Source organism: Pectinophora gossypiella, chromosome 29, assembly GCF_024362695.1.
Source record: "Pectinophora gossypiella chromosome 29, ilPecGoss1.1, whole genome shotgun sequence".
In the NCBI taxonomy this organism is placed as follows: domain Eukaryota; kingdom Metazoa; phylum Arthropoda; class Insecta; order Lepidoptera; family Gelechiidae; genus Pectinophora; species Pectinophora gossypiella.
This window is the reverse complement of record NC_065432.1, coordinates 4,510,957-4,532,967: the sequence shown is the minus strand read 5'-3', so window position 1 is coordinate 4,532,967 and position 22,011 is coordinate 4,510,957. Positions and strand designations below refer to the sequence as shown.

The window sequence follows — 22,011 nt, the reverse complement described above, 5'->3', positions numbered from 1 at the left end:
TGGAAACCAGCAGTAGGGTGAAGAGGCTCAAGAGAATGGATGTTCTTGGGCACAAAAAAAATGGAAGATAGTGACAATGGTTGCTTTACTTCAAACAAACCAATAACAATGCATCAAATCTGATAAAAGTCTTGCGACTGATTGCAGATAAAAAGAACGGAAAAAAAACTACTTAATGATGTAAGTAGTCGTTACATGAGCCATGTCAGGGGCCTTGGCGGCTCAATAATAACCCTGACACCAGGGTTGATGAGCTTGGTAATCCACCACCTGACCTTTCTTTAAAACATCCTGGATATCAACACACATCAATTCATTTACAAAAGGGTATTAATAAAAATATATAAATATTTCGTTCCAATCTTATTACTTTATTACTTATATCATTGGCCACGATACCTGCAGAAACCTAATTTTATTTTAAGTTATACCCGTCATTTTCTTATCCGCCGAAAGGGAAAGACGGATGATTGACAACTGTTAATTTTAAAATGAATGAATAATAACACCCGCATGAATAAAATAGGCATCTCGCTGATATGCAACCCAATTGACGTGTGCTGTCAACTTAATTCTGTCAGGTTTTTGGCTAATATACAATTGGGAGGGTTTTTTAAGTTTCTGTCTAAAATTGACGTGTATTCCGTTCATTTTATACCTGTCGATTACCCGTCCCTTTCCCTTTCGGCAGATAAGAAAATGACAGGTATAAGTTAAAATAAAATTAGATGGCGTGTATTGGTATCAACATCTAGTTCATTAAATTACTTATTAAGACAAAATAATCCCTAACCATTATTAACAGTTGCGCTGGAAACACTTTCCTTTTCTTTTTTCTTCTTCTTTTTGTTCCTTTTCTTATTCGGGTCTTTTTGTTTGCTAACGTCATTGTATTTAAGCAACTTCTTATACATTTTCAACAATTGTTTCGCATCTTTTTTCATTTCCCCTGTCACTTTTATCTCTATATGTTTCTGTATTTCTGTTTCTTTCTTCTTCCGAGCTTCTTCTGCGTTTTCTGCTTCTTTTATTCTCTCTAACTCTTTCTGTTTTTCTATTTCTACCGGGTCTGGTACGGGGTCAACGTACCTAGTCAATCCTTCCAAGGCATTATATTGTTCAATAGACCCTTCTTCTAACTCTAACTCTTTTTCTTTCGTTATTTCTTTTTCGTGTTCCTTTTGTTGCTCCATCGCAATCTCTTGTTCTCTCTTTTTGTTTTCTTCCATTTTCTTTTTTAATTCCTTATTCTTCTTTCTCAAAGCGTTAAGTATGTTAGAAGTTGAGAGTACCTTTTTCACTTTTTTGCTGTCAAGATATCTATCTTTCCAAGATATGTTTCCTAAGTCTTCTTTTTGGGAGTTATCTTCTTGATTGTTCCGCGTTTCTTCTTTGTCGTTCTCATTGTCAGGTTTGTTAGCAATAGCCTCTTCTCTTTCTATCTCGTCTATTTTAGCAGAGAGTGCAGCTATTTCTTCTACAGTCGGTTCTTTCGATAATACTGTACCTTCAACTTCGTAGCAAGAAGAGTCATCGGAAAGTTCCAGAATTTCATAAACATCGTCATCATCTTCTACAGTAACAGTTTCTTTATGTTCCGAAATAATTCCATCGTGTGTATTTATTTCTTGAGATTCTGCAGTGCTTTGTTTAAAAAAGTTTTGATCAGCACTTTCCCGAAAATCCGACTTCTTTTTCTTTTCTTTCTTAGCTTTCTTTTCCTTCTTTTTTTTCTTTTTTGGCGTTTCCTCGTCAGATATGCAGACAATTTCGGTTTTCATGTCAATAGCTTCAACTTCAGAGCTGTCGCGTTCTGAGAGTTCGCCTTCAGACAAATCTTTTTCGTTCTCCTTTGCATTGCTGTCCCCGTTTGAGTTACCTGGAGAAGTCTCTTTATTAACACTACAATGTGTATCGGTTTCTTTGTTTACATCACTTGTGGTAGTAGTACTATCCTTAGTAGTTTTTGGAAATTCTTCGCTATTCGTGTCAGTAACAGTTTTATCTTTATTTGCAAACTTTTCAGGATCATCTTGGATTGGTATGTCACCAATATTTGAAATCGTAATTGTATTTTCATTTTCTGTTTCATTTTCATATCCTATTTTTTCCACTGTTTCTTTTTTATTAATATTTTTGTCATTGAGATTAGCAGACTCAGTATTTACCCTTGTAGCATTAGTTCCTGATAGTTTCGTTTCTTCATCAATATTTGATGTTTTTTCTCCTGTTTCATTATTCTTTTCAGGGATATCGTCGTTTATTGCAGATTCTGTTTCTTTATTGTCAATATTATTTGATTCTTCATTTTTTATACCAGCGCTGGCAAGTTCGTCATTATTTTGTGTATTCTCATCTGCTATAGTTATTATATCTTGAGATTTATCTTGAGACGAAGTTTTGGAGGTGTTCTGTGCATCTTGAGTGTCATCGCTACTGTCACTTGAGCTACTTTCGGAATCTGAAGTAGTAGTGGATATTTTATCAAAGTTTTTCCTATCAAAGTCTTCTAGAAGGTCCATTTTCTCTGAATCCGACAGTTGTAAAGTAATTTCATCGTGGTCTTCATCTATGCTCTGTCTCTTTTCTTTTTTCTTGCTTTTCTTCTTAAATTTGTCTTTAGGTTTAGTTTTAGTCTGTGTTTCTGTTGTTTTAGCTTGATTTTCATTCGTTTTAGCTGTTTCAATAGTTTTTGGCATTCGATTTTCTGCAGATGTCAGTGTTTTAGCATTGTCTGTTGATTTTTCAACAGGTTTAGCTACAGTTGAAGCTATAGAAACTCGAGGTGTATCAACCATGGCGTCACTATCTTTATTGGATATGGAAACTGTCATCTTGTTTCTGTTAAGTTTGATTTTCCTTGAAGACGCCTGTGGCACTGTGATGATGAGATCATTAACTCTTTTAGTCACCGTGTTCTCCTCTTTCGCAGGACTTTTATTAGCTTTAGCAGCCTCTACTTCTACATCAATTGTAGAATCTTTCCTTTCTGTATCTTTTTGCTTATCACTATCATTGTTTGTGGCGGTATCTTTGCTTGTTTTATCTTTTTCTTTGTCTTTTTTCTTGCTTTTATCTTTTTTTTTCTTACATTTTCTACCGTCCTTGTGTTTGTCGCCGTCTGTGTCTGTAGGTTTGGACGTGTTCTTGTCAGACTTATCTTTGTTGTCTGATGATATTTCTGTAATAAATAAAAGAAGTTTTAAGAAATCATTGTTTGAAAATAACTACTTGTAATTAGAGAAGTACAGGGCACTACCAATAAAGTTGGTCTAACAGAAAGTCCGTGAAGTGTGGATGCTTGTTTTTGATGGGATAGCTTTATCGTTGTGTCGATGGAAACAGAATGTTCCATGTAGAAAGGCCTGTCGTGGAAAGTGACTCGATGAAAGTTTCTGACGACAAAATGTCCATAGGCTAAAGACTCTGCTGGTGAAACGGAATGAAATGTATCGTCCTGTCGACAAATAGTCCAATGGTGAATCGGTTGTAGGAGTACGGTTGCACAATCGTGCGACAGTGTAATGTTGCGTTTGTAATTGTTATTTTTGACAAGACTCTGACTGCACATACTTTTCTGTAGCTCGGCGACGTTGGGTTTCTCATCATCGCTGCTGATGATCTCCACCACTTCAGCTGGCTCCTCCTTGATCTCCACCTCGCTGTCTGAAGACTGCTGGCTTGACTCTACCGGGGTGGGCTCCACTTGTTCTGGGGAACGATAACATAATAAAATTCAATGAGATACTTTCTTCTTCCTTCCTTTCTTTCTTTTTTCTTTTTGACAACATTCCTCAAAAACAATATAGATGGCGCTGTACAGATTTTTCTTCGTTTAACCTTCTAATTTCGAATTTTACGCGAGGAGTCCCAACAGGGAATAAAAGGATTAGAAAAAGAGAAGCTTATCCTTACTGTTAGCCTGTTCCTGTTGAAGCTGCGCCCTGATGGCTCGGGCGCGAGCCTGCAACTCCAACAGCTCCAGCACGGTGAGCCCCGCCCGCGAGGCTGCACTCCTCTCGAGCTCCTCTGGTATGTCTGAAGACTTCTTGTGTTTCCTCGACTTGGATTTTGAGTCGCGGCGTTTGTGCTTGTGCTGGAAGTATTTTAATGTAAGAAAACAATGGCATGGAATAAAGAATAATACCACGTACGCGTTTGTGTGTATGGGTGCGTGTGCGTGTGCGTGCGTGTGCGCGTGTGCGTGTGCGTGTGCGTCTGCGTGTGCGTGTGTGTGTGTGTGTGTGTATGTGTGCTTGCGTGAAGGCGTATGTGTTTATGTCTGTATGTATGCATGTGTGTCTTTGGGTGGTCATAATGGGTCTTGATAGTGAGTAAGCTATAAGCTATAATTATCTTACATCACTAACCTTTTTCTTGCTACTCTGACTGAGCAGTTCCTCATCAGAGGATATGCTGTCCAGAGAGATGGTCTCGTGCACCTCGTGTGAGGACTGGCTGGAGGACTCCGTGTCTGATGGGGGCTCCGCGCCGTCCAGGATGGCTAGGAGACGCTTTGAGCTGATGCCAAGGAGCTGGAGAATTTTTTTTTAGTAAAATTAAGGTGTTTATATGAGTACATTTTAAGACTTCTTGTAGTAATTTCACTAGAAATTTCCGCTAAGACAATGATCCATACAAAACCGATCAACATTTTGAAGTGTTTGTTTTAGGGAGCTGCGCAAAAGGGTCCTGCTTTTAGAAAAAAAAAAAATCACTAGCTTAACATGCCATTCGAAGCACTGAACTTACTTTTTTTGACAATTATGTGATTTAAGCCAACAAAGTCCTGTAAGTGTTTGGTATTCAACAAAATATAAATTAAAAAATACTACAAAAGTTTAAACTAAAAAAACATATTAAAAAAATATTATACACAGATTACAGACAGATTGTGAAGTCTGTTTAATTGTGTTAATTACATATTTTTATGCTGATTGCACAAAATGGTAAGTTTGACCAGAGCAAATATTAAGCTTTGGCATATAAAAAAGTATAGGACGGAGAAGGAATACAAAACAGGATGAAGCAGGAATAAAATGATTAAAATTATATTTTGGGACGAAGGAAGCATATTGTTTGGACCTAAGAATATTTAATATAGGACAAAACTCAATGGGACAAACGAAGAATTTACCCAAACATCTCGGTTTTAGGTAACCTAAAAAGGATTGAAATAGCTTGTATGAAAGTTGGGAGTTCCTATTTTCACTTTAATCAAATAAGAAATTATGCTTGGTATACTACTTACAGCCTCCGTGGTCTAGTGGTTAGAGCGTTAGGCTCACGATCTGGAGGTCCGGGTTCGATTCCCGATGGGGACATTGTCGAAATCACTTTGTGAGACTGTCCTTTGTTTGGTAAGGACTTTTCAGGCTTGAATCACCTGATTGTCCGAAAAAGTAAGATGATTCCGTGCTTCGGAGGGCACGTTAAGCCGTTGGTCCCGGCTATTAGCCGTAAAAACACCTCCACCAACCCGCATTGGAGCAGCGTGGTGGAGTATGCTCCTTACCCCCTCCGGTTGATTGAGGGGAGGCCTGTGCCCAGCAGTGGGACGTATACATATGGGCTGTTTACGTACGTACTACTTACCTCTTCAGTGCACAGTTCTTGTAGATCATCGATAGAGAGTCTCCTAACACATTCGGGTGCCATGGCTTTCAGATCTTTATGTTTTAAAACTGAAAATACTTGGTACATAAGTTCCACTCTGTCATGTATGTAATATGCCAAATCATGTTCTTCCGCCGCCTTCTTGTGTTCTGCTGAAGTCTCCGGCTTCTCATGTTTGATTTTATGTCTATTAAACCGCTTCATTTAACGTATTTTTGACTAAAACATAACACTTTATAATGCAACAATTTTTACTTCTAGCTCATTAACCGACTTATATAAAAACGTCATTATTTATGCACTGATATGTGGTAGATTTGTGCTGCTTAATTTAGTTGGATAATAATTGTCATTTCTGTCAATGTCATAGTAGAAAAGTCGCGTTCAAGTTATTTTATTTATGGCTTTGGATACTAAATCAAATAAGAAATAATAATTGTGAAACAAAAGTACACCGATTGCTGATTGTTTTCGAATTTTTTTTCAAAAACAGGTGTTAGTTACCTCAGGTGTTACGTCTGTTTACTGTCAGTTTTGTAACAAACAAGGTAAAAAAATGTAATGTAGTTTTATTACTGTATCCTGTAATTCCCGTAATTCCTGCTCAGTTGAAATGGAAGTAAACAATATATTTGAAGAAGTTTTGGATAGAGCTATTCAAGGAACCATAATTTCTCTTTTTGAGTACGTTATACCAAGCATAGTAGCTTGCTCTGCTAAAATTACGATTCACAATAAACTTTACACTCCTAATAACCAATCTTGAATTTAGTCTATTTAAAACAGAAAATCTCTACGGACTTTATTAAAAAAAAATTGGATAAAAACATTCAAAATGGCTGTAGAGATTTTATACGAAAGTGATAATTTTCTAGTGGTTAATAAACCGTATGATATGTACATTAACTCGGACGACGAAAATGAAAAGGTAAAAAACATTATTTTAGTAAGCATATCAATATTTAGGTTATTTTTTGGCTATGTGCAATCAATCAATAAACCATAGGGGTGGGCATAAACTACTCACCTGAGTATGTCATGTACTAGGTACGAAATTCTACTGTTATTTTATATATATTATGTTACTTTTTTGTTAGAATGGTATAACAGTAAGATTAATTAATTTATCTTATTTTTTTTTCAGAATACTGTAACACATCACATAGCGTCGGGAGACTCGCATTTATCAACTTCTGTGAACCCCATCCATTTCGTCCAGAGATTAGACTACTCAACGAGTGGTGTCCTATGCATAGCTAAGAATAAAACTGCAGCTGGTCGCGCGGGAAAGTTATTTGAGAAGCGGGAAACTAAGAAATATTATTTAGCCTTAGTCAGAGGCCATGTACAGCATGAATTGTGCGATATTGAATATGATGTTGGTAAGCAAAGTCCAGGTTTGATTTTTTGCCATTACAGCTACAGCGGAGCGGTATGTTTTCGGAAGTACGTAGGTAACCTAAACTGGAATTAGGCTGATTTTCCCTTCTAGTTGGAAAGTCAGACAGGCAGTCGCTTCTCTAAAAAGACATCTAACCTGATGATGATGATAGCTACAGCGACCTTCAACTTCAACTTCATGGTTGTATGGCAACCGGTCGTCATAAACAGCGACCTTTTTCCGGCCAAGTAGTTAATGCCATCTACGGCAAGTCTACAATAGGTCACGTCAAAAAAAAAACAGCGACCTTTTCTTTACGCACGAAGCGATTATAATCCTAAGATCCGAAAATAAACGTGAAAAAGTAAGACCAAGTAAGAAAGTAACGAAGACAATGGAAATTTTGCACTGCAGCTTGACGGAATAGATTCAGAATTTTATACATTCCAAGGAAGCGGATAATGGTTATAGTGTTGTTTTCGCAGGTCTAGATCCTTTAACAGCACAGACAAGTCATAGAATGTTGGTGCGTAAAACACCATCGTGCAAGTCTTGCGTTTTGCCGCGAGTTGCTCATACCCGCATGTTTTTACTGGAGACTGGATACTATGATAAAGATCCTGTATCCGTCGTGCTTCTTAATCCAATCACAGGTAAGAATGTGAGAGAATTGTTAATGAACATGTAGTTAAAGTTCCCGGCGCGTATTATATTACAGCTTGACCAATAAACGCAGCGAATGCTATCTGAGTAATATGAATGTGTATGTCCTTTAGCATTTAGACACATGGGTGGCCCATTATGCGTGTTATTTCCTTTATGTTTTCCAACTAAATATGAATGTGTGTATATTTTAATGTTGTAAATGTGTATGTGTGTCGTAGGTTTTACCTAAATAAACTTTTTTATTATTATTATTATTAGATAGACGTCGTACGGCTGTTGGTAGAAGCCATCGATATAATTCGCGTCGCGTACGGCGTGGTTGCCGTCCCGCGAGGGCAGGAGTGACAGTAATAGTCTTAGTAATGATGATGATTATTTGTTTATTTTCGTGAGGAGCTCGGTGGCGCAGCGGTAAACGCGCTCGGTCTGCGATTGTTGAAGTTAAGCAACTTTCGCAAGGGCCGCTCATAGGATGCGAGACTACAAGAAAAAAAGTTTTCATCTCGAGCTCCTCCGTGCTTCGGAAGGCACGTTAATCTGTTGGTCCCGGCTGCATTAGCAGTCGTTAATAACCATCAATTCGCACTGCGCCCGCGTGATGGTTTAAGACCCGATCTCCCTATCCATCCATAGGGAAGGCCCGTGCCCCAGCAGTGGGGACGTTAATGGGCTGATGATGATGATGTTTATTTTCGTAGGTCGTCGTCACCAGCTACGTGTGCACTGTGCTGCTATCGGTCACACCATTCTCGGCGACTACACGTACAGTGATGCGGCGGACAACGCACCACACAGGATGTTTCTACATGCAATGAGGTTATGTAACAAAAATTTAATTGTGTAACACAACTATGTAAAATAAGTTCGTGTGGCCCGCTAATAGATGGCGCTAGTAGTTTATTAGAACGCGGTATCGCCATTGTTGTTAGATTCTAATAAGAAGATTACATACATATGTGTCGTTGTACTCAGAACCCAGACTTCTGGATAGCTTGCCTACCTCTAAGTGACTATCACAGGATCGATCTAGGAACTATAAGTACCGCTTCCGACTGTGACGCTTGCACTACGTGTGGCGTCACGAATGGGACTGTGCGTTAGTAATCATTGTGCCTTGCTTCTATGTAACAGTTTGCGTGATAAACGTATTTCATAGTGACGTAGTCGTTTTCGTACACCCATGTTACGCGGCTAGGACAAACCCCCTTCACAATTGGCTTCTAACGTGTGGTCTCCTTCACTTCCAATTTAAGGCGTGAATTACAGTACCATAACTGTTCATTGTACACCTGAAAAACAGTAATAAGCGGCCTTTTTTTAATTAAGATGGGTTTGTTCTTGACTTCGTTCTTCCACGAGGAGAAGAGGTCGATGGTGGAACGAGCTTACCCACAAGATGCCTATTCACCCGTGATGTAATATTTATTTATTTTATTTATTTAAAAGGTCCACACAACAGGTAACAATCATGGCATGCGAAAATAAAAGGTTACAGATGTGGGTAATAACTAGATTGAAACCCAAAACGTGTATACACGGCATGGTTAGGATTTTTTTTAATGTGAGGTTAGTTGCAGTTAAATGCTAAAAAGTGGTTAATTACTAAATAACAACAAAATGAAACAAGGAAAAAAAGTAAATATTATCGCTAATAAGCAATTTCTACTTTCAGATTGGTGTTACCAGTTGACGGCGAACATCTAGATATACAAACGACAGACCCATTTTTCAGCGATAAGAAGTTTACAGACAGATGGAAATCTTGCAAAAAATATCACAAATTTCAATCAAAGGAAGATTTCCTGCTTATTTGCGACATTGTAGATAAAGTGTATGTTCTTGGTGTACGGTACAAACGCTTTGTATGCAAAGATAAGTAATAAATTGTCCGTAAACCACCGTGAATAATTTATCTTATTATTTGATGAACATGTAAAAAGTTTGTACATATTAGGTTAATGTTTAAAATAAAACTACATTACAAAAAAGAGACGTATTTAAATTACTACTGTTACATTAGTATTAAACGTTTATAAAATTAAAAATGCACTGGCACTGACGCTAATCCAACGTCGCGCGTTGTAAAGAGAAGAAACAAAGAATGTAATAGCAAAACAAGTATCTTCATGTTATAAGTGGAGTTGTATTGGAGATGGTGTACGTCAGTGCCCTCATAAATTGGTATGCAACAAAGTTAATGTAGTAGCGGATACTTCGTAATAGTTACACATACTAGTTTTGCAGCACAATCTTTGCACATCACTATATTTTATTTTCTTTTGTCTTTTTAAGGGACAGGCTAAGATCGTAAGACCATGCTGCCTAGTCTTCAATAAAGTAAACATCACTTTGATCACTATACTACTCTGACAGCTAATTTTATCTAAAACTTGGACGTATTCTCATTATGTTTCATTCTAACACACAACATTATTAGTACATCTTTCTCTGTCTTTTTATGACAGTCAGTTTTAGTTTTCGAGATTGCATCGAGCGAGAACAAAGCGAGAACTTTTAGTAGTACGTTGTGTTATTTCTTTGACCCGAGGTGAATATGGCTTGCATTTTGTAATTATTCGTCGTATTCACATAAAATACAAACCGATATCCGTGGAAATGGATCCCCTAGAAGGTAGCAGTAAGTTAAGCGAAATGTTAAAGGTAGAAATCGAAGTGAAAGAGGAAACCGATGATTTCTTCGACAATTCGTAAGTACTATTTAGCGTTGCTTTTTTAATTGATAAAGTTGTTTATTAGCGTTTTACCTATAAAACACCCAAAATCCTTTTTTATCTGCAGTTATTATTTTTTTCTAGTGTTTGTGTAAAATTATATCCTTTGGAACTGACTAGGTGTGTTAGGATATAGGGCGCTACCGGCTTAGTAAAATGTCAACTCGCAAAAGGTTGGTTTGTTGTCGATTGAACGATCGTAAACTGTATAATGGAAGTTCTTTTACGTAACATAAACAGCCTGTGAATTCAAAATACCTCCCGACACGCTCCACCCCGGAACCTGTATACAAAAATCTCAATCCGATTTATCCGATCGTATGCCGCCTTACCGCGTAAGTGCGAGGGAGATAGACAGTCCGAGCGTACTCTTTTTACTCCTTACAAGCTTACGATTGTTTAGACTAAAGACCCAGAGGTTGATTTTACAGCAATAACCTCTTATGAGCGGTTACTACATTACCCTGTCCACCGGGCTATATGCGTCAAAGTCACGGGTTTGCCTATAAGATTGTTTAGTCTAATTGTAAATCGGCGGGGCGTAACCATGGTAACCACGGAGCGAGTTGGTGGGGAGTAACCATAGCAACTACCGTGACTGATGCATCTAACTCGATGGACTGGGTAATGGGTTACACTTGCCAATCTATCCTGCCTAATAACAAAATGGGGGGGAGGAACCATGGTAACCATGATCTCGAGCTAGTTTAATAGCGTAGATTTTCCCAATCTCAATGTGACTTTGATTTATTTATTTATTTATTTATTATGGACAACTTACAAGCTACACTCTGCACATGCAAAGTTACAGACAATAAAAAAAAGATTAAGAGCTAGCTCAATTACAAGTAGTCACAGCAAGTATGTATAAACTATATTAAAAAAATAAAAATAGAAATAATTTAACAAAAAGCAGCCAGTGCAATGTTTTTATATGCATTTAAGGGCATAGTAATGTCAAGATCATGATATCTGGCTAACATATTATACAATCTACACAACCTGGACATAGTAGCATATTGACCCAAATTTGTTCTAGATGGTGGAGTTACAAAGAAGGAGTAGGCTTTTTTCCTACAAAGTCTCAGCGGAGTACTTATTTTAAATTTTGATAAAAGGTGTGGGACTGGGTGGGTTGGGTAGTCTTCTTCTATTGTGTGGGTTGTGAGGTAGTTTACCAACCCCATCAACCCTGGTGTCAGTGACATGGCTCATGTAATGACTACTAACTTACATCAGTAAGTAGTAACCGGCACCAATTGTCTAACGTTGTTGGGCTTAAGGCTGAGATTTCCAGACACAATAGTATAAAAAATAGGGAATTTAAAAGGACATTCGGTCTTACCACATTAACCAGCCCCGTTACTATTTTCAGCTTACTATTCCCAACAGACCTGATCTTCGATGATACAGAGGTGATGTCCGATCCCACTAGTGGGCTAATGGTCTGCCTGCTATGCTGGGAGGAGATGGAACCCAATGGAGTAGCAGAACATATGGTCAAAATACACAAATACAGGAAAATTGTCTACAAATGCTGGAATTGCGACACAATTTTTTACGAACGGTATGTTAAGAATAGAACTATAGAATAAGGAATAATACAATGTATAGAATGGTAATTCTCTGCTCCCCACCAGTGGCTGAGCTAGGTTTACCTCACCCCCTGAACATAGTTTAGACTTGAACCATATGGAGTCAGATGTCACGCATACAGATGCGCGTGTATGATGTCAATGTGTAGTGTCTGGGGTGTGGTAGAACTATACAAGTAAAAAGTTACTGTGTAAAATTATTCAACCTGTCAAATTTTTTCAGTTTGTTTTCTGATCTTTGACACTGGCAGAATGGTCGTACTCCTAAGCGACCCATTGCCATAAGAAAAAAAAAGTTACTGTGTTTTTTTATGTAATGACAATGGATGGCTTAAAAATATGACCATTCTGCCAGTGTCAAAGTGATCAGAAAACGAACTGAAAAATAAAAATTATAGGTTGTATAAGCTAAAACTGTGGGTATAGAGTTAACCATACCATACCATTATATTGTTGGAATGTGCCTGGAATTTAGACTTCAGAAGGGTTTTTCGCTCTCATGGCGTGTTTTCCCTTGGCAACGGAGAAGTTAATTGCTGGTTGGCTGAGCCACTATCATGCAAGGTCTATATTATCTGGTTGACCACTTTAAAAAAACTTTAAAATGTAACTTCTATATCTGAAAAAAGGCTATAAATAAATAAATAAAATCTGGTTGACCAATCCTTTGCCTAAGGGATATGTATACGAAAGCACCTATGAGGCTGGCGTGATCAATCAGGGTGTTCAAAGCCTCGTTAAAAATTAGAAAAAAAAGTAAGAAGTAGCCTATTATGTATGTATGCAGCACAATGTTAATAATATTCTGTCCCCCAGAGAAGGACTAGTACAACACAGAGAAACGTGCCACCCGAAGAAACCGGTTAAAAAAACGATGAGGCAGATAATAGCGGAGGCATACCGGACCAACGCTAGCATGTGCCCGATATGTCTCATACAACTTGACAATAACCTCAAAGAACATATCGAGGCAGAACATAACAAACCACCGGTACGTATTGTATTTAAGAGCCCCTGTTACTCTGGTTGATGTCGGGCGGGTTGAGGCGGCCTGCCATAGAGGCGGTCTGTCGTAGAGGCGACCTACCATAGAGGCGGTCTGTCGTAGAGGCAGTCTGTCGTAGAGGCGGCCTACCATAGAGGCAGTCTGTCGTAGCGGCGACCTGCCATTGAGGCGGTCTGTCGTAGAGGCGGCCTACCATAGAGGCGGTCTGTCGTAGAGGCGGCCTACCATAGAGGCGGTCTGTCGTAGAGGCGACCTGCCATTGAGGCGGTCTGTTGTAGAGGCGGCCTACCATAGAGGCGGTCTATCGTAGAGGCAGTCTGTCGTAGAGGCGACCTGCCATTGAGGCAGTCTGTCATAGAGGCGGCCATTCAACTCACGACCACAAATATTGCAGGACCCCGATGCCGACGCTTATCGGCCCACTAGGGTCGATTAATCCTTTCAATATTATCATGTCAGACGACGCCCTGAGTAGAGGTTCGCGCCTTTGCCGAAGTATATGGGGTTTACAACATAGGTTCGACATCACTAGTGCGAGTAATAGCGCATAAGAGTCGAGCTGTTATATGCGCATTTTGAGAAAACCTAACGCCCGACAAATGCCAGTGGTTACAGGGGCTTCACGTGTTTATGTAATATATACACATAGCTATGCTTTGAATCACTTAGCATAATACGCTCCTCACTTTCCATAATCATTCATTTCATCGTGAATAATCCTTCATTTATCTCTAACTACCATGTTAACATAAAGGTACGAGTTGGCAGCGGACGACATGAGGCAGCAGCGGGCGATATGTCGCAGCGACACAACTGGTTTCTATATATTTCTAAAGCGGCGACATGTCGTTGGCAATGAAAGATATTTCACAGAAATACATAGAAACCAGTTGTGTCGCTGCGACACTTCGTCCGCTGCTGTCTCATGTCGTCCGCTGCCAACTCGTACCTTAACATAAGCTTACGATTATATCCCAATAAGAGACTTCAGGCTACGCTCCCCGAAAAAATATATATAGTACGTTCAAAAATGATCTTCATAAAAGGTAAACAAACCTGTTACTACAAAGAATGTTCGAATTTCACCTAAACTACGCAAAGTATTCTTCTAATAACATCCGTAGCACTCAATAGATGTATGATTTCTTAGCTCAATGTGAAATTAACGTAAAATAATTATTAAAAACACATTTTTTCATGTAAAAACAAAAATCAAACAAAACCTCACACAAAAAAGTTGACACCATAAATTCTTGTTAATCTGTGGCTAGCTGTCAATTTGACGATTAGTGATGAGACATTTCATTCAGGTCAGGAAAACGAGTCAGTTCCATGAATAACTTAAGTGAGTTTACTGTACTTAATAAGCCGAAATGTGCAGAAAAAATTACTTTCAAAGTGAGTTAGTGTAACCACAAAGAAACATACAATATATATTTTAATATTATCACACAAAATATTCAAACAACCCAAGAGAGCCAGCTCACTTTGATAAAATAACTTGAGCTAAAATCAATTCAGCACTTCACTAGTTTGCAGTTTGACACAGATAAAAAATATCGGCAGCCATATTATTTGTTTACCTTTTATGAAGATCATTCTTGAACGGACTATAGATGGATGTAATATATAAAACAATATAATGGATGTGTGGCGCGTCCAACTAGTTGGCCAGGCAGTTCCGCCCACATGCAACAGATGGCGCCACATTCAATAATGCTGTCTTGAAGCGGTCGTGAAACGCGATATCGAAGTTTACACAGCAAGACGCATATATACAACTTCCGACATAACACCGTTGGATCGTCGATCCCTAGTCACACTATAAACTTGTGACTAGCGGGGTACTGTGCTCTGTTCGGTACCACAAAAACATCCTTTGGCCGTAGCACACCCTCGCCGCCAAAGATGTTCAGATTTTATGTCATGATTAATTACCTATTTTCTCATTACTCGGGGTACATAATTATTATATCTTGCTTCTGACAGAGAAGAGTTCTCAAAGCTGACGGCCAACTTCCAGTAATGGACAGGCACTAGAAGAAGAAGAGACATAATTATTCAAAAATGTAATGTCATTCCAGAGGCGTATATATAAACACATAATTAATGCTTGATTTTTGAGTTCAGATACGTATTGAATTATGTTGCTAACTATATTGCTTCATTTTCTTTTTGATCAGAATAATAATGGGTAGAAGATGTCTTGTGCATGGGTGTAATAACAAGGGTCATCGTTTTGTACCCAAAAACAAAGATGGAGGATGCCTAATCTATTCTCCATGAAATTAGAAGGTTAAACGAAGACAAATCTTTACAGCGCCATCTGTATTGTTTTCAATTCAATTCTCAATTCCAATTCAATTCTCAATTCCAATTCAATTCTCAATTCCAATTCAATTCTCAATTTTTTTTTGAGGAACGTAGCCTGGAAAGTCCATTGCATCGCGAGATGAACTAAGTACCCACACCTCACCGAGCTTTCTGTTAGACCAACGTGATAGGTGAGCTGTATCGCCGTCTATAATGGTCGAGCCAACTGAGTTAGTGACTGCACTTAAGATGAATTAATAACTCATTGGTGCAGGTCCGGTACCGGGATTCCGGACGCTCCTCGATTGAGAAGCAAGCCGGCGTACCACAGGATCACAGTTACTACTAAACATAGTCAAGAAAAAAATATTCCCTTATAAATTTCTTAAAAAAAAATCTTTTATCAGATCACTTAAAAAAAGCACTTTTAGCTGTCACTGTCTTTTGTAAATTCTAATATTACAAGTCAATATTTGAAATCAATTGAATAGTGTAATATTGGATAATTCCGAAAATTCCGGTATTGACAAAAATGTATACCGGGATTTTCGAGATTGAAAAGGGTCCGGGATCCTGGTCTTCGAGATCCCGGGAGTCGGGATCCCGAGATTCGGGATCTCTAGTTAGGTACCAACGATTAGAGTGACATCACCAAAGCTTCGCGGCTTTGTCTCCCCATTGCTTTTGCACGCTTCATGCTTTCAATTCCGCTCAAATAGTTTGTGATGGTTTCTCAAATTTGTGTTTTCGAGGCTTTGCAATATCACAGATGTTCTTATTTTCTGAGCTTATTCTGCCTGTTGACCTTTGCCGTGTCTAAACAGTCTATGTAATAATAATCACTTTTATTTCAGGTTATTAGGATGGTATTTATAAACGAATCTCAGCTGAGACCGCCCTTAAGATCATGTTCAAGTCCCTGTTTCTATATAAGAACTGTCACATTGACATGATCTTAAGGGCAGTCTAAGCTGAGATTGGTTTAATAATACCACCCTTGTGTCGAAATAAAAAAAAAACCCAGCGTTTATGACAGTGTTATTGGTTTAGGAGATGGGTAGATTTGTCTGCAGATAACTAGTTACGGCATTCTAAGTGTGGTATTAATAAACTAATCTCAGCTGAGACTGCCCTCGAGATCATGCTCAAGTCTCTGTTTTTATATGAGAACTGTCACATTGACATGATCTTGAGGGCAGTGTCGAAGCTGAGATTAGTTTATTAATACCACACTAAGATTGTTAACTAGAAACTTCCTTCACTCGACTCGAGTCTCAACTAAGCATTTTGGTATCTGAAGTTGACATTTACGTTCTCGAGTCGAGGACTTTACTCGCTGGAGTCGAGCATATCATACTGCCAACATAATAATACGAAAATGACGTCATGTCTTACTGGACTAAACTCGAGTTAAGGTTGAGGCGGCGTCTAAGAATACCGATCATCACTAATTTAAGAGCCACGCTCTTGTCGGTGAAGCATTCTCCATGCTACTTTTTAGGAACAAATAGGGCAGTGGTTTCCCTCTTGCCTTCCGCCCCGCAGTGCTCTGTCTGACGCGAGTGTGATGGCGCACAGAATTTCTTGCAGCTTCTTTTCCCCGGCTATACAGAAGCTGCAGTAGTTTTAGGCGGAGTTCGTTATGTAAAAATTGACGATTCAAAGTGTAACTATGTTACCTACTGAATAAAGATACTCTATTTTGAGACTCTAACAGTCTATTTCAATAATGTACTAGGACTCCTGTCCTCCGCCTCTAAATAGTACTGACAGTTACTGCTGCCCTCTGTCAGGTTCCACGTTGCAGTCTCTGTGACTCGCCTCTTCCGTCCTGCATTGCCGTACCGATGGCTCCCATCTCCGCCTCTGCAGCCGTTGAGGTCTTCACCCGTATTCCTGGGCTATAAATTAAAATTCGACGAGCATTTGATTATATTTTCGTTTTTTTTTTAAATTAAGCGTTATTTTACGTCACTATTTTAATGTGACAAAACTGCATTTTAGTGTCGCTACTCAGAAGGTAGCAAGACTATTTTCAAAATTTCGCTTGTGATATATAAACATTTTTTATATTTAAAATAACATTTTTTTATGTCTTGTCAGGTTAAAAAAAAGGCTTCAGTTGAAAATGTAAGTGTCCATATTCGCCATGTTAAGAGTTGGTACTGCCTCAACGCGTTTTTCAATCATAAAATTGCACTTTTCATCAATAATAAAAATAAAAAAAATATATATATATTTATTGGCAATTTAAATTATATTAAGGAACATTTTTAACTTTTTTTATTTATTGATTATAAATTGACAAATGACTATCGCGTAGTAGTGATTTATTTTATTTAAAATTTTCAGCAAATAGCCAATAAATAAAATACCGGAGCCGTAATAAATTTAAAAAAAAAAAACTAAAAAAATAAGCTTTAAATAATAAATTAGTGCTGAATAATTTAAAATAAGTGCTTTTTCAAATTTAGAATACAATTAAAATCTTATACACATTTTTCGAATAAAAAAAAACTGAGGTAATACCAACTCTTCCGTCATTTTTTTTAAATACCTCTTTCAGCGCGCCATAAAACTTTTTTTTTATTGTTACAGGTCATCGTTCCTTGTACTGTGTGCCAAAAGCCGTTTAAATCTAAGATGACCATGACACAACACAGAAAGTATGTCCATGAATCCGTCCAGGACTCGTCCGAGTGCAACATGTGCGGGCAGAAGTTTGCCTCTGTGAAATATCTCGCCAACCACGTGAGAAATGTTCACCCTACTGGTAAGTTTATTTTTACCTCCATTCCACAAAATAAGGATTCCTGGTTTTAAGACCTCTGCAATAAACATATAGGTAGTTAAAATGCCAAAAAAAAAATCACATGATTAATGGACGGCCCCTAAATTGTGCAAATTCCTGTCGACGCCATCTTTTATTTTAAGTTATACCTGTATTTTTTTTATCAAAAAGTGTACAAACTATACATGGTGTTAGTGACATCGTAACGAATACTCAGGGGGATGATTCAGCTCATTATTCTGAGTTAATATGAAGTGGAATTTTCAATTGCAAAAGTTAGAATTGAAAATAATTTCAAAAAACACAAGAAAATACATGAATTTTGCGACGGAAAATTCCACTTGATATTAACTCAGAATCATGGTCCAAATCATCCCTCTCAGTATTCGTTACGATGTCACTAACACCCTGTATAGTTTGTTTTCATTTGCGGTAAATGTTGTGTGCGCATGTAATGCGCATGCATGGGCCACCAAATTATTATTTATAATCGGAGGGTTGGGGTGATCACTGTCACACACACACACACACACACACGCACGCACGCACGCACAAACACGCACGCACGCACGCACACACACACACACACACACACACACACACACACACACACACACACACACACACACACACACACACGCACGCACGCACGCACGCACGCACGCACGCACGCACGCACGCACGCACGCACAAACACATAATTTATGTATACTGATGCATCGATATACGGCGCATCTTCCGTTCTTTGCTAAAACTGTTTACATTTATGATTGTATGTGGAAGTTTGTAATGGCCATCCAATTTATATACTTTAGTTTTATTAATACTATTAAGACGCTGTAAATTAAAAAAAAAATGTATAATATGTATTGCTGTACGTGTACGTAAATAAGTTATTCCATTTCAGGCGACAAGGTGCACAAGTGCCAGACGTGCGGCAAAGATTTCAAGTCGCACCAATCATTGTACCAACATAACAAGAACGTCCACCTCGGATACTACGCCAAAAAACTTGAAAGGCGACTGGAACGATTAAATCAAAGCGACTAAAGCAAGAACCTCTTTTTTGAAGTCGGTTGAAAATAAAAAAAGTAACAATTGCGGATTTTGAGACTTTATTATTATTAGTTAAGGCCTTTGACAAACAAGAGTGGCTCTTAAATTAATAGTACACCACACCTCTTCGGCTGCCTACCCCGGTGGGAAATGGGCGTGAGTTTATGTTAATACGTACATTAATATGTATGTATTTGTAATATGTCACCACCCGTGTATCCCCGTAGGAAAAGGCAGCATAGTATCAGAGTGTTAGTGACATCGTAACGAATACTCAGGGGGATGATTCAGACCATGATTCTGAGTTAATATCAAGTGGTATTCTCCGTCGTAAAATTCATGTTTCTTGTTTTTTTTTAAATTATTTTAAATTCTATACTTCTGCGATGGAAAATTCCACTTGATATTAACTCGGAATCGTAGTCTGAATCATCCCTCTCAGTATTCGTTACGGTGTCATTATCACCCGTACGTACTTGTATGGCTACCTGTACTTGTACCGGGTGTAAGTGGCATCGTAACAAGTACTGAGGGAATTTCCTGTCGGAAAATTTATTTTTTGTATTTTTTACTTATTTTAAATTCCATAGTTTATTATTTATACAGGGTGTTATTGACATCATAACGAAAATTTTGAGGTATTATTGAGGTATGGAACTGAAACTAGTCAAATCAGTTACTTTTTACTAAACGTCGAAACACGAAATTACTATGTAATTGGTATGAAAAAGCACACTGTGACGTCATAGAAAAACGCGATAAAATGTCGGACTTATTACGTTTTCTTGATTTTTTTTCTTGTTTTTTTTTTTATTTTATTTATTTAAAGAAAACATATAGCTTTTATGTTTAAATATAACACATATATGTAATACAATAGCCAATCAAGTTTTCACCAAAGAATAATACCTGCTATTGGGTATTCAAAGAAAAGCAACTCATATAATTAGAGGAAAAAAAAAAACCGAAAATTTATGACAAGCGTATAGTGCCCTAACGTAAAGATTTTATAATTTCTTCTTAAATTACTTATCTATTTTTTATATTGTTTTTTCTACCTATTAAGTTTTGATTATTCATAAATAAGTTAAATAGACGTTCAGCTGCTTGTCTTCCCGGGCATGTCGTAAAACCCGACAGAGGGATTGCGTCCTCTAACATGATGGACTAATGTTATGGGCGATAGGCTGATCCCTTATCACCATAAGGTTCATCATATCCATCTTAGGACTTCGTATCATAAGTGGCTGCAAGTTGTCTTTGATTACTTGTGGCTCTGCCCACCCCATTTGGGATTACGGGCGTGAGTTTATGTATGTATGTATGTATGTAAGTTAAATAGAAAAAGAAATTATTTTTCGTTAGTTCTAGATTTGTCTTTATTTAGTAATCAGAATTTATCAGTATACAGTGTCAACATCAGCCGTACGACGCCCACTGTTGGGCATAGGCCTCCCCCAAGGATCTCCAAGGTGGACCGATCTGGTGAAGGTCGCGGGAAGCCGCTGGATGCGGGCAGCGCAGGACCGATAGTCGTATACAGTGTATTAGGTATAAATTTTAATCAAGAAAAACTTAATAAAAAGTTAGACAATTTAAAAAAAAAAAAAACATTTATTTCGGGTGTTTTCCCATAGTAATTGTTAGTAACAAAAGTCTTATATCTATGTTAGTAAAAAAAAAATTACAATTAATTAATCGATTAAATAACTATATAGTTTAGTGTCTTTGGCAAGTTGGACGCGGGTCCAGTGCTGCATAATAGCACTGTCCACGTCCAGCCAGCCAGCGTAATTTACTTATTACGTTTTTGTATGTCGTCAGACTGCTTTTTCATACAAATTCCGTAGTGATTTCGTGTTTTGATGTTTAGTACTAGCCATAGAGGCGGCCAATCAGCTCGGGACACCGAACACTTCAGAATCCCGATACCGACCCCGCCGGCGTGGTCGACGATTTCGCTCATTCAGCGCTTATCGCTATCGACCCACTAGGGTCGATTAATCCTTTCAATATTCTTCCTCTCAGACGACGCCCTGAGCCGAGGTTCGCGCCCAACTGGGCACCCTCAGGCCTGTTGTCTTAAACGTTGGACCGGGTGAGAGCCTTCAGCGCTCCCCATTTGTCCGGCCAAGTAGTTAATGCCATCTGCGGCAAATCTACAATAATCACGTCAAAAAAAAAAAAAGAAAAAGATTTTTAGTAAAAAGTAACTGATTTGACTAGTTGGAAATTAGCCAATTGTGTTGCTACCTATTTACCCTTATTCTGGCCCAGAATAATGTTTCTCTAAATAGTACAATGCGGTTCGCATTACGCAATTATTACAGCGACGATATAGGTTGTTTAAATGTTCATAATATTATAGTAGTTTAAATAAAACAACAAAATTAGAATTTAAGTGTATTAATAGTGACTTCGACCATACAATGTTAACAAACCATGTAAAATATAATTATAATGTGTATAACGAAGTTATAGAATAAATTACTTTAATATAATGTACCTTTTTATTTTTTTATCATGACCAATGGCCCTGATTCCTGTAGACACTTCCTAATTTTTTTATCTACCGAAAAGAAAGGGACGGTTGGTTGACAGCTGTTAATTTTATAATAATAATCCGGGCGAATTAAATAGTTTTCACGTGTGCTGTCAACTTAATTCTGTCGGGTTCACATTATAGGTTTACATTATAGGTCCAAGTATTGGTCAATAGATCTTAGTCTAATTATGATTTATCATAACGAGGAAAATAGATTAGATTCTATTTCTACATAGATAAGGCTTATTTTTTTACTGGAAGCGACGAAACAACCTAACATTTCCTTTTTTTCCCTAGGCACTACTGCTTG

At 38.0% G+C, this 22,011-nt stretch overlaps 4 protein-coding genes across 5 annotated transcripts in view; 3 read left to right on the top strand and 1 right to left on the bottom strand.

Annotated features, from left to right (window-relative positions):
• The window catches only part of LOC126379517 (GTPase Obg), a 136,470-nt gene that overhangs the window by 35,639 nt on the left and 78,820 nt on the right, over window positions 1-22,011 (top strand). The window lies entirely within an intron of this gene.
• On the bottom strand, window positions 351-5,917 carry LOC126379376 (glutamic acid-rich protein). Its single transcript, XM_050028106.1, has 5 exons — window positions 5,596-5,917; window positions 4,371-4,535; window positions 3,916-4,096; window positions 3,574-3,711; window positions 351-3,181 (listed from the first exon to the last, which is right to left on the bottom strand). Exons 1-5 carry the CDS (start codon window positions 5,818-5,820, stop codon window positions 789-791), a joined length of 3,102 nt encoding a protein of 1,033 aa, XP_049884063.1. The 5' UTR covers window positions 5,821-5,917; the 3' UTR covers window positions 351-788.
• On the top strand, window positions 6,408-9,636 carry LOC126379581 (RNA pseudouridylate synthase domain-containing protein 1-like). The gene is made up of 5 exons (XM_050028386.1): window positions 6,408-6,544; window positions 6,761-6,998; window positions 7,483-7,650; window positions 8,362-8,479; window positions 9,336-9,636. Exons 1-5 carry the CDS (start codon window positions 6,452-6,454, stop codon window positions 9,541-9,543), a joined length of 825 nt encoding a protein of 274 aa, XP_049884343.1. The 5' UTR covers window positions 6,408-6,451; the 3' UTR covers window positions 9,544-9,636.
• On the top strand, window positions 10,173-20,250 carry LOC126379584 (zinc finger protein 189-like). 2 transcript variants are annotated; one of them, XM_050028389.1, is made up of 6 exons: window positions 10,173-10,371; window positions 11,771-11,962; window positions 12,807-12,981; window positions 17,413-17,439; window positions 17,908-18,082; window positions 19,008-20,250. In XM_050028389.1, the coding sequence occupies exons 1-6, from the start codon at window positions 10,280-10,282 to the stop codon at window positions 19,148-19,150; spliced, it is 804 nt and encodes a 267-aa protein (XP_049884346.1). In that variant the 5' UTR covers window positions 10,173-10,279; the 3' UTR covers window positions 19,151-20,250. The 2 variants fall into 2 exon arrangements, with proteins under 2 accessions (XP_049884346.1, XP_049884347.1); XM_050028390.1 differs by lacking the exon at window positions 17,413-17,439.

Excerpts from the sequence above, each read along its gene's own strand:
- LOC126379376 (XM_050028106.1), bottom strand. The coding sequence starts at position 5,820 with ATGAAGCGGTTTAATAGACATAAAATCAAACATGAGAAGCCGGAGACT. Across the intron at positions 4,536-5,595 it reads AAGAACTGTGCACTGAAGAG|CTCCTTGGCATCAGCTCAAA; the intron begins GTAAGTAGTACG and ends AAAATTCTCCAG. Across the intron at positions 3,712-3,915 it reads TCAACAGGAACAGGCTAACA|AACAAGTGGAGCCCACCCCG; the intron begins GTAAGGATAAGC and ends ATCGTTCCCCAG.
- LOC126379581 (XM_050028386.1), top strand. The coding sequence starts at position 6,452 with ATGGCTGTAGAGATTTTATACGAAAGTGATAATTTTCTAGTGGTTAAT. Across the intron at positions 6,545-6,760 it reads CGGACGACGAAAATGAAAAG|AATACTGTAACACATCACAT; the intron begins GTAAAAAACATT and ends TTTTTTTTTCAG. Across the intron at positions 7,651-8,361 it reads GCTTCTTAATCCAATCACAG|GTCGTCGTCACCAGCTACGT; the intron begins GTAAGAATGTGA and ends TTATTTTCGTAG.
- LOC126379584 (XM_050028389.1), top strand. The coding sequence starts at position 10,280 with ATGGATCCCCTAGAAGGTAGCAGTAAGTTAAGCGAAATGTTAAAGGTA. Across the intron at positions 12,982-17,412 it reads CAGAACATAACAAACCACCG|GTTAAAAAAAAGGCTTCAGT; the intron begins GTACGTATTGTA and ends ATGTCTTGTCAG. Across the intron at positions 17,440-17,907 it reads AAAAGGCTTCAGTTGAAAAT|GTCATCGTTCCTTGTACTGT; the intron begins GTAAGTGTCCAT and ends TTATTGTTACAG.